This window comes from Centroberyx gerrardi, chromosome 24 (genome assembly GCF_048128805.1).
Source record: "Centroberyx gerrardi isolate f3 chromosome 24, fCenGer3.hap1.cur.20231027, whole genome shotgun sequence".
NCBI lineage: Eukaryota > Metazoa > Chordata > Actinopteri > Beryciformes > Berycidae > Centroberyx > Centroberyx gerrardi.
In genome coordinates this window covers 13,930,620-13,942,755 of record NC_136020.1, presented here as the reverse complement: position 1 = coordinate 13,942,755, position 12,136 = coordinate 13,930,620, and the positions used below count along the sequence as shown (strand labels likewise).

General features: G+C 39.8%; 1 protein-coding gene across 1 annotated transcript in view; it reads right to left on the bottom strand.

Moving 5' to 3' along the window:
* Positions 1–12,136, bottom strand: part of ccdc146 (coiled-coil domain containing 146) — a 56,067-nt gene that overhangs the window by 17,820 nt on the left and 26,111 nt on the right. The window contains exons 3-9 of the mRNA XM_078282250.1: positions 10,715–10,797; positions 9,361–9,435; positions 4,937–4,994; positions 4,314–4,375; positions 2,858–3,082; positions 2,540–2,629; positions 2,037–2,115 (exon numbers count right to left, since the gene is read on the bottom strand). Of these exons, the coding sequence (XP_078138376.1) occupies positions 2,037–2,115; positions 2,540–2,629; positions 2,858–3,082; positions 4,314–4,375; positions 4,937–4,994; positions 9,361–9,435; positions 10,715–10,797 (672 nt within the window). The remainder of the gene's footprint in view (positions 1–2,036; positions 2,116–2,539; positions 2,630–2,857; positions 3,083–4,313; positions 4,376–4,936; positions 4,995–9,360; positions 9,436–10,714; positions 10,798–12,136) is intronic.

Sequence of the window (12,136 nt, the reverse complement as noted above, 5' to 3'; positions counted from 1 at the left end):
ATAACAATAATTTATTAACTAAAACTAAGGAGCAAACAAACAACACAAACTACATCAAACCAAAAGAACAGAACAAAAGGTGTGCATAGGTGAGGAGGAAGAGAGACACTGATGGTCTGAAGGCTTTTTAAGCCCAGGGAGTACACCGGGCCCAGGTGCACTCAATCAGCACTGACGATCCCGCCTACCAGGCTCCTACAGGACAGACAAGACACACAGAGCAGCAGCCAGTAGAGCGGGAGGGTCGTCACACCCCCCTCCATAAAAACAGGGTCCCCTGTAACATAAGCTGCGTTGCTCTGGAAATTCAAGTCCAAATGTACAATGAGGCCTGAATGCAATAAAAACTGGAAAATTTGAAAAGGCGTGTAGACTTACTGTGTTATCCACTGTACTTAACTAGTCAAAATATACTTAATAAAGACACAATTCAGACAACTTTCCTTCCTTCAGTGATGGTGATACACAAACAATCACTTTTCTACTGTTTGCACATATTGTAATTGTTGCGAGTCAATCTTGAGCCTGAGCAAAATGTCTGAAATGTATTGTTTTTTTTCTCTGTCCGCTCTTTGACGTCATATACCAGTGAATGACAAAACATAGAGGATCGTATACAAAGATTACAAAACTTCAAATCATATTCAGACAATGCATATTCAATCCCGCATTAAACATTGATTCCAAAATAATGAATACTATATATCAACGTTTCCCCAAGGTCTCTGAAACAACTCTTCGCTGAAACTAATAAAAAAATGAATGCCTTCAGGCGGCGGGACTGCCCCTCTCGGCGGGGTGGCCCAGGCCTCCAGTTCAGCGGTACGAGCAACACTGCAGCATGCCACATATTTAAAACTAGTTGGTTGACAGAAGTAGAAAAAAAAAACTGAACCAATGAGGGTTTTAAAAAAGAATGCAATGTCAGAATTTTAGCTCAGCTACATAGTATTAAATCCCATCGTTTCAGGTATATTAGCCCTCATGCTGCGTTAAGTTTTATAACATAACACACTGCGTCAATATTAAAACCATCAATCCCACCCTAGCTGAGATAAATGTGAGACATTTTTGTGGTAAAGGCCATTAAACTGCCAATGCAAGCAATGACATTGAATCCAGTCTCATCTAAGCAGGCTTCACAGTCAAATTCATTGTGAGTAACTGTTCACATGAGAGTCATTGTTGCTGGGAGATTAGTGGAACTGAGTGAATTGTACTTTTCAGTTGCTTTGTTTTCATTATTTCCCAACTATCTACATTCCCTGATGTGTCATAGTCAGTTCTTTTTATATTTTTATGGTTTTGCGATGTGCTGACACATTTCCCATCTCTCTCCCTTTCCCTCTGCCCTTCTTTCACTTTAAAAACTCTGTAAAACTACAGGAAGCTCAAGAGTGGAAAAATTTTTACCTGATTTCATTTTTAAGATGAATCAACATCCAAGTATTTTTGCAGCAAATCACCTAAGAACTTGCATGATGGAATTTACACTCACAGAAAATATTCACCCACCCACCCGTGTTTTAAATTTGAAATTAGAAAAGATTAACCAACCAACCTACAAACTAACTAGTTCCAATATGAACATCAGTAAAAAACATACCTCGCTGTGAACCATAAGGAGGAGCACATTTCCCACATTGTGAGGTTTACATGATGAAATCTTTATGCTTTTAGATCGCCAGGAACAGCTCTTCTAATTGGCCACAGTTCCTGAATGGCCGTAACTCTGACTAGTTACATGAGCAGCACATTGTCTGGGCCCAGAGTCATCAATATAGTCTTATACTCTTAAAATCAACAAGGCCTCAATAGTTGCCAGTGCATACTGTCAGAATGTTCAGGAACCTAGGGTTTCCAACCAGCAACAATTCCAGCATGTACTGTATAACGTGACAAAATAAAATTCCAGGAAATAAAGTTCAAGTCTCTGGAGCCTTAAAAAAGTTCCAGACCCCTCATTGCTCCAACTTTTTCAGATATAAGCAGATCTCTGTACTCTGCTCTAGTTGTAGGTAATGAGCGACAGGTACCTCGATGGACTGTGTGTGTTCCAGCTGCTCATTGGACAACTCCTTTTCATACCCCGACCTCTTGAGGGCTTGCATCTCCCTGAGGAGAAACATGGGACACCTTCACATATTCATCATCATTATATGACCATGCTTATCACTTAGCTGTATGTGAATCCGTCCTAAAGAGAAATACATGTAAATATCTATCTTATTGAAGTTTACAGCAACAAGCTGGTTGAGATTACTAACATTTGTTGGGGTAAGATAATGCCCATGTGTATTTTAAGTGGAAGAGCCTTTCGAGGAATTTAGGTGAATCTACTCTACAATTAGATGAGGTGTATAACCACAAGCTATTGGAGGGAATGCACTTCAGTCAAGCATGGGGTAAGATAGTGTAGATACATTTTTAGTGCAAAAGTCCTTGAAAACAGTTGATTGTGCAGTTGTACAGTATATCAGTATAAGGTATATCAATGTATTTTGGTGCATTCTAAGGTTATATGTGTGTGACAGCATACCTATTTAACTCCTTGAGGAGCCTGGATTTTTTCTCGCACAGGAACTTTCTTTCAATCTCAATGTCCTGCAACTTCAAATCCAGTCTAGCTCTGGTGAGGATGAACACACACACACACACACACACAAAAACACACAAACACATGCACACACATTTATAAATAAAAAATATATTTTGTTATTATAAAATCAAAATTAAATGAATGAAATTCTAGATTTCTATCTTCAGATATTTATTTCATTCAATCACCTTTTGTCTTCCAAATGACCTCAACATAGTGTCTATTTTCATTGGCTGTAACTATATGGGGTGTTCATACCTGTTTCCCATGAGCACAACGTTCTCCTCCCGCAGGAACTCCAGCTCTTTCAGCTGTTGTCTGTGCTCCCTCTGACTGTCCTCCAGTTGGGCCCTGCGCCCCTCCAGCTCCTTCTCCTCCTCCAGGGCGCGGTTATGCTCCTCCACCTCCACCTCCACCTCCTTCAGCTGCTTCTTCCTCACTGCTGTCTCCTCTACCAGCGCTTCTGGCTTCTTCATTGCATCTCTGGGGGATGGTGATAAAACAGAGATGGACAGAGAAAGCAAGAAACAAAGAAACAAAAACAAAAGAGAAAATAAATGAATAAATAAATAGGATGGGATACTTGATACTTGGGATAAATAGGATTGAGATACTGTAGAAGGAGAAAGAGTGCAGAGAAGACAACTGTTGAGAGTATCTTTCTAATACTCCATGTTAAACTGTAAGAGCGCACGTCTTATCAAATAACTAAATGTGCCTCCATCTTCTACATATTAAATAGCCTGACTGAAGCTGGGGCTGCAATCCAAAACCCCTCAGCTTTGTGAATTTAAAATTGCGGGTGCTCGTAGCTCACACAGTTCCACAGCATGACTTGCAAGCAAAATTTTATGTTTGAAATAAACATAAAAGAGTCTGCAGTGGGACTACAAGTGGCACTGTTCTCTGGTGCTGAATTGGGCTTTTCGCTGTAGTTGCACTTGCATATCAACGTTAAGTCAAGTTTCTGAACATAAAATCTTTTTTAAGTACCAAATTTCTATAAAATCAGTGAGGTTGATGCAGTCAAATTGTAGAGAAAAATGTGACTGTTGCTACACATAGCAGCCCCTCTTATCTGTTTCAGTCATTCATTTGGAGCAAAATGTCCTTTCCACAGACTGGCAAATTCTACATCAAGAGCAGCGGAGAGGAGAGATATTTTTAGATTCATAACAGAACAACAGGTATAAAGCTGATCAATAATGGTTCTTATCCTGCAGGATTTGTCTTTGAATAAAGAATACATCACAGACATTTAGCTTTACTTCCTGCACAGATTCTGTATTCAACACTCATTTGAAATGCTTACGTCGTTGACCGTGTTGTTTGTCTGGTCAACATCAGGTCCTCAAAACTGAGAATATTTACACTGAGCATAAACAAATATTAACTGACCAGGTGAATCCAGGTGAACCTTACAATATGATCCCTCATAGAGTTCATCTGTTAAATCCATTACTATCATGAAGGGGAGATGTAGATGAAGGGGAGGAGACAGGTTAAATTGTGCAAATTAGGGAGCGATTACATTTTTGCAAGGTGTTCCTAATATTGTTTGCACTCAGTGTAGTCTCACCAAAGGACCCTAGCTCATAAAAAATACATGTAACTTTATCATGTGGGTGACTCACCGGAAACACTGGGTTTTTACCCCTGGTGCGACTTTCATGCTCTTTGCAAATAAGTGATGTTGAGGGTTAACTGTACTTACGAATTCTCACGGCTCCTTTCAACCTCGTTTAAGATGGCAGGTGCTGTCAGGGCCATCTCAGCCTAGACACACACACACACACACATTTGTTATTTCATCGATGGTGTACTGTGAGCTAAGTATGCCCACACACTCACACACAGAAACACATACCCACAACACACACACAGAACTGTTTGGTGTCTATGATCTCCTTCTTGTCATTCAGCTGTTTCTGTTCTCTAAATATTAGCTGTTTATAATAGGTGAAAATCAATGTTTTCTGCTATATCAGTAGCCTCACGAGGACAATTACAAATATTGAATTGATTTGCCTGCTTAAATAAAGGTTAAAAACCTGTCTCCATCTATAACAAGGATTAAAAATTAGTATCTTATTCAACTCAAATGCCGTCTTTGCATCTTCACGGGAGATTCTACTATAAAGATGCTTAGCTTGAGATGGTTAGCTTCAAATTGCTTCAGATGGCCCTGTAAAGAGCCTATGGGAAGTCTTCATAGCCTGGATTAAGCCTGGTTGGAGGCTTGCAGTAAGCCTCATATTGTTCTTCTGTGGAGACTATTGTTGCAGTCTTAATCCACGTTTCTGAAACTGGACCTAGACAGTACATTGAGGAACTTACAGCAGGTTTGGGCTGCATCTCATGCTCTCTCTCCAGACATTGCCTCCGTTCCTGGAGACTGCAGAGAGGAGATGAGATGAGAGGAGAGGAGAGAAAAAGACAAAAGAATTAAAAAAGAAAAAGAAACAAACAAACAAACAAAAAAACAAACAAACAAAAAACAAAAAAAAGAAGTAGAGAGGAAATGTTCAATGAGCATAAATCAAAATACTCTGTACACGGTTTCAGTTCCTGGTTCAACAGAAAGAGGAATGTATTGATAAGAGGAACCTGTGACTAAGTTTCTCAAAAACATCTATGTGCAGTTTGTTCCAGTTAACCAAAATGCCGCCAAGTATGACGCCAAGTACAGGATGCAGAGGCCAAAGAACTAAAATAGATATCCAAAGTTCCAAATAAGCTCCAAAGACAGTTTTCTACCATTAGGAAATGAATAAAAAAAAAAATCTATCTGCTCTTCCTAAAACAAGCTTGTAGGACTAGGAGGCAAAGTTGCTTGTCACCATATCCAATATGCTCTCAGTGAAATGTCAGGGTATTAATGAAAGTCGGTGTCTTGGTTGGCTGGTTGGTGCCGCGTGATTAAAATATCAATGCCTTTTTACCATAATCAGTCAGTTTTTTTTTACTGTGGGGTTGGGTCTTACATTCCTAACACATAGTGTATTAAAAGCTTCCTCATACATAAACAAAGCCATACAGATAAAGTACTCAACACAGTAGAAAATTGCATATGAAACAACATTTCTATGAATTTTTCATCTCCCTATGGAAGAAGCTTTTTGAGCAATTGATTAAAGTTTGTATGAAATCATTTAAAGTAAGATCTGTCATTGCGGAAAAAACCTTATGATAGCATAGTGTACAGCTGCACGTTTCAGAAAAAGAACGATATTAATCTCCCTGACAAGATGATGTACTGGATATAAAGTGATATACATGGAAAACTGCATGAATGCTAAAATATTTGACTGTAAAAAAAAAGAGAAAAAGTGCTGAATTCCTGTGTATGTGTTTGGCTGAGGATGAAGGAGACAACAGCTTTTTTAAAGGCATATTTGCATGGTGAGCATCTGCCTGTCATATGCAGACTGCTGGCTCACTGGCCGTTTAGACAAGAGAGGAGAGAGGGAGGAGAACAGGAGAAAAGATGGGGGGAAGAGAAAAGGAAGAGAGGAGAGGGGAGGAGATGAGGCTGAAGAGGATGAAAGAAAAGGAGAAAAGAAAAAAGAAGAGCCAGAGAGAAGAAAAGAAAAAGGAAGAGCAGATGAGGGAGGAGTGAGAGAAGATGAGAGAGGGTAGAAAACTGAAATAAGAAAAGAAAAGTAGAAAGCATAAAGAAGAAGCAGAGGAGACAGCAAGAGAGGACAGAGAAAAAAGGAGAGGGCAGAGAGATAGCCCCACCAAAAGCTAACTGTCACAAATAATATGCACACTCATGGTCTAATATACGATGAGAGACAGCCCTGTCTATTACTGCATCCTCAGAGAATGCTCTGTAAGTGGTTTTCATTTAATATTTCAATTACCGCAAGGCCTAAAACTCTCAGCCTCAGTATGTGTGCTCTGCATAAAAATCACTGTATCCTACAGATCATATCTCCGCAATATGGTGGGGAGTTTATGTGCTGTGAGTAGTTTAATAGTGCTGAGACAATCCTGAGTCAAATGTAATTCAGTGGAGATAAGGAGAAAAGACGGCTGAGGAAAGGCTAAAAAGGCTACTAAGCTGTTGGGTAAATAAGCAGTATTAGGGATGTTACAGTTCTTTTCACACCTCACCATCTCTCCTTTCCACTGACGTTCTCTTATTGGTTGTTTTTGACCTCCGCCCTACAGGTGACCCGTGGCCAGTGACCAATTTTCAGCCGTAGTTTTGGCAAAACAATCCGTTCGGCTATTTTTCATTAGTGCGTGTTGTCACGTTGCTTAGCAATGATCCGCTGACCTCCCATTGGCCCTCAAAAAATAGAGCGCATGTGTACAGAGAGGAGAGAGAAAACTGAGGGAGTGTGTTCTTTTCCATTTCTGTGGGCGCGTTTGACCTTTTGGACACAACGACAGGAGTGTTGAGAGAGGGGGGGGAAGGAAAAGAGAGAGCAGAGTAGAGGAAAACTGGTGGTGAGGGGAAAAGAGACTCGCAGGAAAGGAGAGGGAGAGAGGAGGAGAGCCAGCACAGAGAGCTCAGACAAGTAAACATGTTTTGGTCAAAACAAACACTAAAAATGCACTTGAACATGGTATTCTTATCATGAATTCTGTACAGCAACATTTCCTGGCAGGGAAAGGCCTCTGAAACAGCATTTAGGGCATTGACACCAAAATGCACCACTAAAACCAGCACAGACATTCTTTTGCTCTAGTTTCAAAACAATGATGTACACAAAGCAATACTTTTTTCTTACAGTGTGAGTGTGTGTGGGTGTGTGTGTGTTTGTGCCCTCTGGTACTCTCTCACCTTCACCTCTTTCTCAGGTCGATAAAAACTTGAGAAGATGCTGCCTCATGTAGCTAACCTCAGTGTTTGGTCCCTCGTTGCTTATCTGTGTGCGTGTGTGTGTGTGTGTGTGCTCACACGCATGTATGCACCTTCTCTCTTCACCACTCCAGTTTGTACTGTGTATCGTGCTCACTCTCCTCTGCCTCTTGAGCTCTTCTCAAAGGTGTGAATGTGTGTGTGTGTATGTGTGTGTATAAAGGTGTTTGTGTGACTAAATCTATTTTCAGGGTGTGTGTGTGTGAGAGAGAGAGAGAAGGAAAACTACAGATAGATAAGTTTGAGAGAAATTTATAGTTGGCATGTTTTTTTCTTAAAAGAAGTGAAAAAATCTGCAAGTGAGGTGAGATAATTTTATTTGTTTCCAATGCAGTATTCAGGAGTCTCAGGTAGGAATGCACCGATCCGACTTTTTCAGTCCAGATACCGATACCGATAACTGGGCTTTAATACCAGTGTTTAATTAATAAGCTGTATGCCTCACAGTGTGGAAGAGACTGGGATCATTCTTTTATGTGTAAAGCAACATCAGGCTTGACTTAAACATTGCTTTCCTAACTTTGTAAAACAAAATGTAACAAATAAATACATCGATATAAATTTACTGAATTGTTATTTATTATTAAAATAATAAATAATCGTGCACCAGCAACTTGGTAAAACATCTTCAAAATTAACAGGAATTACAATTCAAGTGTAAACCTTTTAAATGCAGCAACAAATTGGTCAGGAATTAAAATTCCAGTATAAAACAATACAACTGCATCAAATGAGAACAAAATGTAAACATTAAATCACAATTAAGTCACAAACTAATGCAAACAAACTTGATAAATTAAATCACAATTCACACAAGTAGTATAAACAAGTACCTTGGTAAAAACAAAAAAAAATATGCAGAATAAGCCTAAATTACTGAAATAACTCTAGTTTAACTGGTAATCTTGCTTTATGAAACAGCTCTCAGAAAAAAAATCAAGGTATGTTAGTCTGATTATGTGTCGGCCGAATGGAGCAGCAGTACCTGACGAACACGGAAAACACTTTAAATCGTGTTGTGGCAGGAAACAACGTTGGCCTACAGCCGAGTCCCCTTAAACCTGGGATTTATGAATGGAGTCTGGCTGGACGCGCCGATAGTATGATTGGTGGAAAACTACTTTACCTCGCAGGTTAAATGGCAGCCTGCTCGGCCGCGCAGTGACCCGGGAGAGTTTAAACATATAACCGAGACAAAGTATTCTACAGGTGTGTTTTTAACTACCGAGCATCAGCACCAACCCCCGGTCAGCTCACCCCGACCCCGGCTCTGTTATGAGGGCTGGGCACCAGGTTAGCTTGTTAGCCTGGATGCTAGCTGCAGGACGCTGCGCGCGAGATCCTCTGGACAGACCGGAGGAGCCGCCGGACAGACCGAAGACAAAATGGCCGGGTTTACCGGCGCGCTGCTGACGCATGACGTAGTACGCGCACGTAGTCATAAACATAGAATTTAATTGAATAGATCGGCCCCATTGTCACCGATACCCGATCCAGCTATTTGAGTCAGTATCGGACCGATATCTGATATCAGTATCGGATCGGCGCATCCCTAGTCTCAGGGATTTTCTTGATTCAAGTGTCATTTTCTGGATACTAGAGGAGTGATCTACCTTATCCTGCGTTCTTTCAAAATATTGGCACTTCTTTTTAGGAAATTCCTGAAACAAGTGAAAATATCTCACCTCATTTGGAAATAATTTCTATAGTATTAAAAATTCTTAAATCCTCTGAAAACTAAGATTGACTGAATAAGACTGAATATGAGACTAAATAGATTCAGATGGACATTTTTTGAATTGTGTACTCGATTTTGAGTGATTGCGATAACCATAACAGATAACACAGTGTGTGTGTGTGTGTGTGTGTGTGTTTTTACACTCCTCACCAGTCCTGCGCCCTCGCCAGCTCTGCACGACTTCTCTCAACCTCCACCAAGAGCTTGATCTGGGACTCCTGGGATCTGTTGGATGCACCAGTTAAATTATGCATGTAGTACTGTATGTAGTAGCCTATACCGATACCAGGTCTTAGCTGCTGGGTACATTTACATGCGTTCTAATACTTTGATATTAACTGATATAAGGCAACACTCTGACTCTAACAAATGTCATGTAACTGCCTTAGTCTAATTATCTCATTTAGTGTAAGGTCATGATCAGTGTAAGCATAACACACCTAGATGACTGCTCAATCTTTAGAGCTATATGGCCATATTAACACATTAGCCCAACTTTATTCATTTTTTTTTATATATATTATATATTATATATATTATATTTTTCTTTAAATATGTGAACATGTCAAAAAGGCAATAGAAGATGTTGACCTGGATGCAGTGGCATCTTTTTTTTTTCTTCTTTTTTTGCATTTTTACAAATGAGAACATGGCAACACTTGCATGCAACATATCAGGTGTTGCATGAGTAAATCACAACATCTTCTCTTTTCAGCCACCAGTGAGAATCCTATTACTTTTGTGTTCTGTTAGCACATCAGTGCAGTGTGCCAAAAAAATGTGTCCCATGTCAAAATGGCTGGACCTCATCATTCTACTCTGAGTAAACTACAATAAACCTGGGTTACAGGGGGAAATCACATAATCATAAATATTGCCTTAATCTGATTGTTCACAGTGACTGAGAGAGATTATTGTGTGTATGTAAACATACCTACAGATTCCAAGTCATAAACTTTTATACAATTAGTTAAGGATTACTGGGCAGAAACGACTGAAACATTAGAGGAAGATATTAGGTCAATCAAATAGTATTCAATATGTGAAAAAAGTAAAATATAATTTTCTTTTCCTTTGGAGGGATGAGGTAATGAGGGGTTAGGAGGGCTAGAGGTTGAGGTGAATATGGCAGGATAAAGCAAAACTCATTTATACAAAGTTTGCAAAAAGTCAACAAAAACTGGAGACACGCATCCCAGCTGGAGACACATTCAATGTTCTCTTGCAATAATATAATGTGATACTTTATTGAAACCTGCAGGGAAATTCCCTTTTCGCTTGCCTGCTCCACTGGGAGGTGAGAGTGCAGAGTCAGTGAGAGAACAGCACACCTGGAGCTGAAGCTAAGTGTCTTGTTCAAGGACACTTCAGCAGGGCGGATGCTTGCCGTCACGTGGGTTGAACCCGATTCTGCATCCATGGCGTCATCATGTATCCCCAAAATGTCTTTATAAATATGAGGGTGACATATTGACTTTTGTAACAGGAAAACAGGAAAACATACCTCTCCACAGCGCCATGGAGCCGCCTGTAGCTGGCCTTCAGTCTGTCTGCTTGGGCCCTGCTGATTTTGCCCGAGGACAACAGCTAAGGAGCACAGAAGCAGTAATGTTACCCAATATAAGGACACTAAATATAATGACACTAAAATGTTTATTTTTCTTTAATATCAGCTTCCAAGTAATGGTTTGTTGCCTGCCCACGTGTCTGATAGAGTATACTCATTTTTAAATCAATAGAAAAAGTAAAGTTCTCATTTTACAATGTTTGCCAGGTGCTAGGCAGAGCAAAACAGGTACAGTAAAACTGTAGAAACTGTCTGTAGAAAACAGCCTGCATGTAGTACTTAATATGATTGACTGGATATAGCCTAATTAATAGTAGTGTGGGCGCTGACCTTTTCTATAGAGTGACAAACTAACTAGTCTCTGCCAAAATCCCACCAGCATAGATGGCTGGGGTTTATTTCTGCCATGCCATGTCATCCACGTCTGAACAGTTCAGTTGCAGCCAGAACTTAAAGTAGTCCTAAATTGTTTGGCTTCAGTCAACTGAGGTTGGCTACCAAAAATGGCAAAATGGAGTCTGCAGGCCATTGTGAAGCGCAGCACATAGAGACAGGCTAGAGACATAGAGACAGGCTTCCTGGCTATCAGATTAATAGTCCTTTTGTAGTAGAACAGAGATGTGGGACTATTGCTTGGCACAGAAACACACAATTTCATAAGAAAGATAGCAGTAGCACCAATGGGGGTGTAAAAGGTTGTATTTGTGTATTGCTTTGGAATGTCATTGAAGTCTATATTTGCTAGCTCAGGTTTCACTATTTCAAAGTTTTTGATCTGACCCAGAGCTGTCTATATAAAAGTTATGACATTAATTAAATATCTGAGGCTGTGGAAATCTCTTGTTGCCATTTTTTCCAAATACAATATTCAATAAGTTAATGTTGCTAGGAAACCGATACAATTCTGTCCAGTAAGCAGTTTTGTCTAATATTGTTTAGCAACAAAATTAAGTTCCAGAAGTTGAAACTGAATCACTGGAGGCTCTAAAAGAGTTCCAGATGTCTCAGTAGTCACAACTTTTTGACAAAAAATGGCTTTGTTCCTACTGTAATATGCTTAACCTTTTACTGTTGTATGAAAAAAAAGCCTAAAAACAAAAAAAACAAAGCCTAACTCCCCAATGCCTGTAACGGAGATTCAACCCGAGCTGAACGGAATAAACCTTTATCATCACAACAGATATCACAGTATCACTACACCTTATCACCATCAGTCCTTATCATCAGCGTAAAAAGTGTCTGTAATCTCAAAAGGAGAAGAAAATTCTTGAAAATGGATAACAGGTGCAATTCCTTATACTGCCTGGTGGCTGGGATCTTCGTTATCATGGCAAAGAAAATGTTGGCCTGATCTTTAGT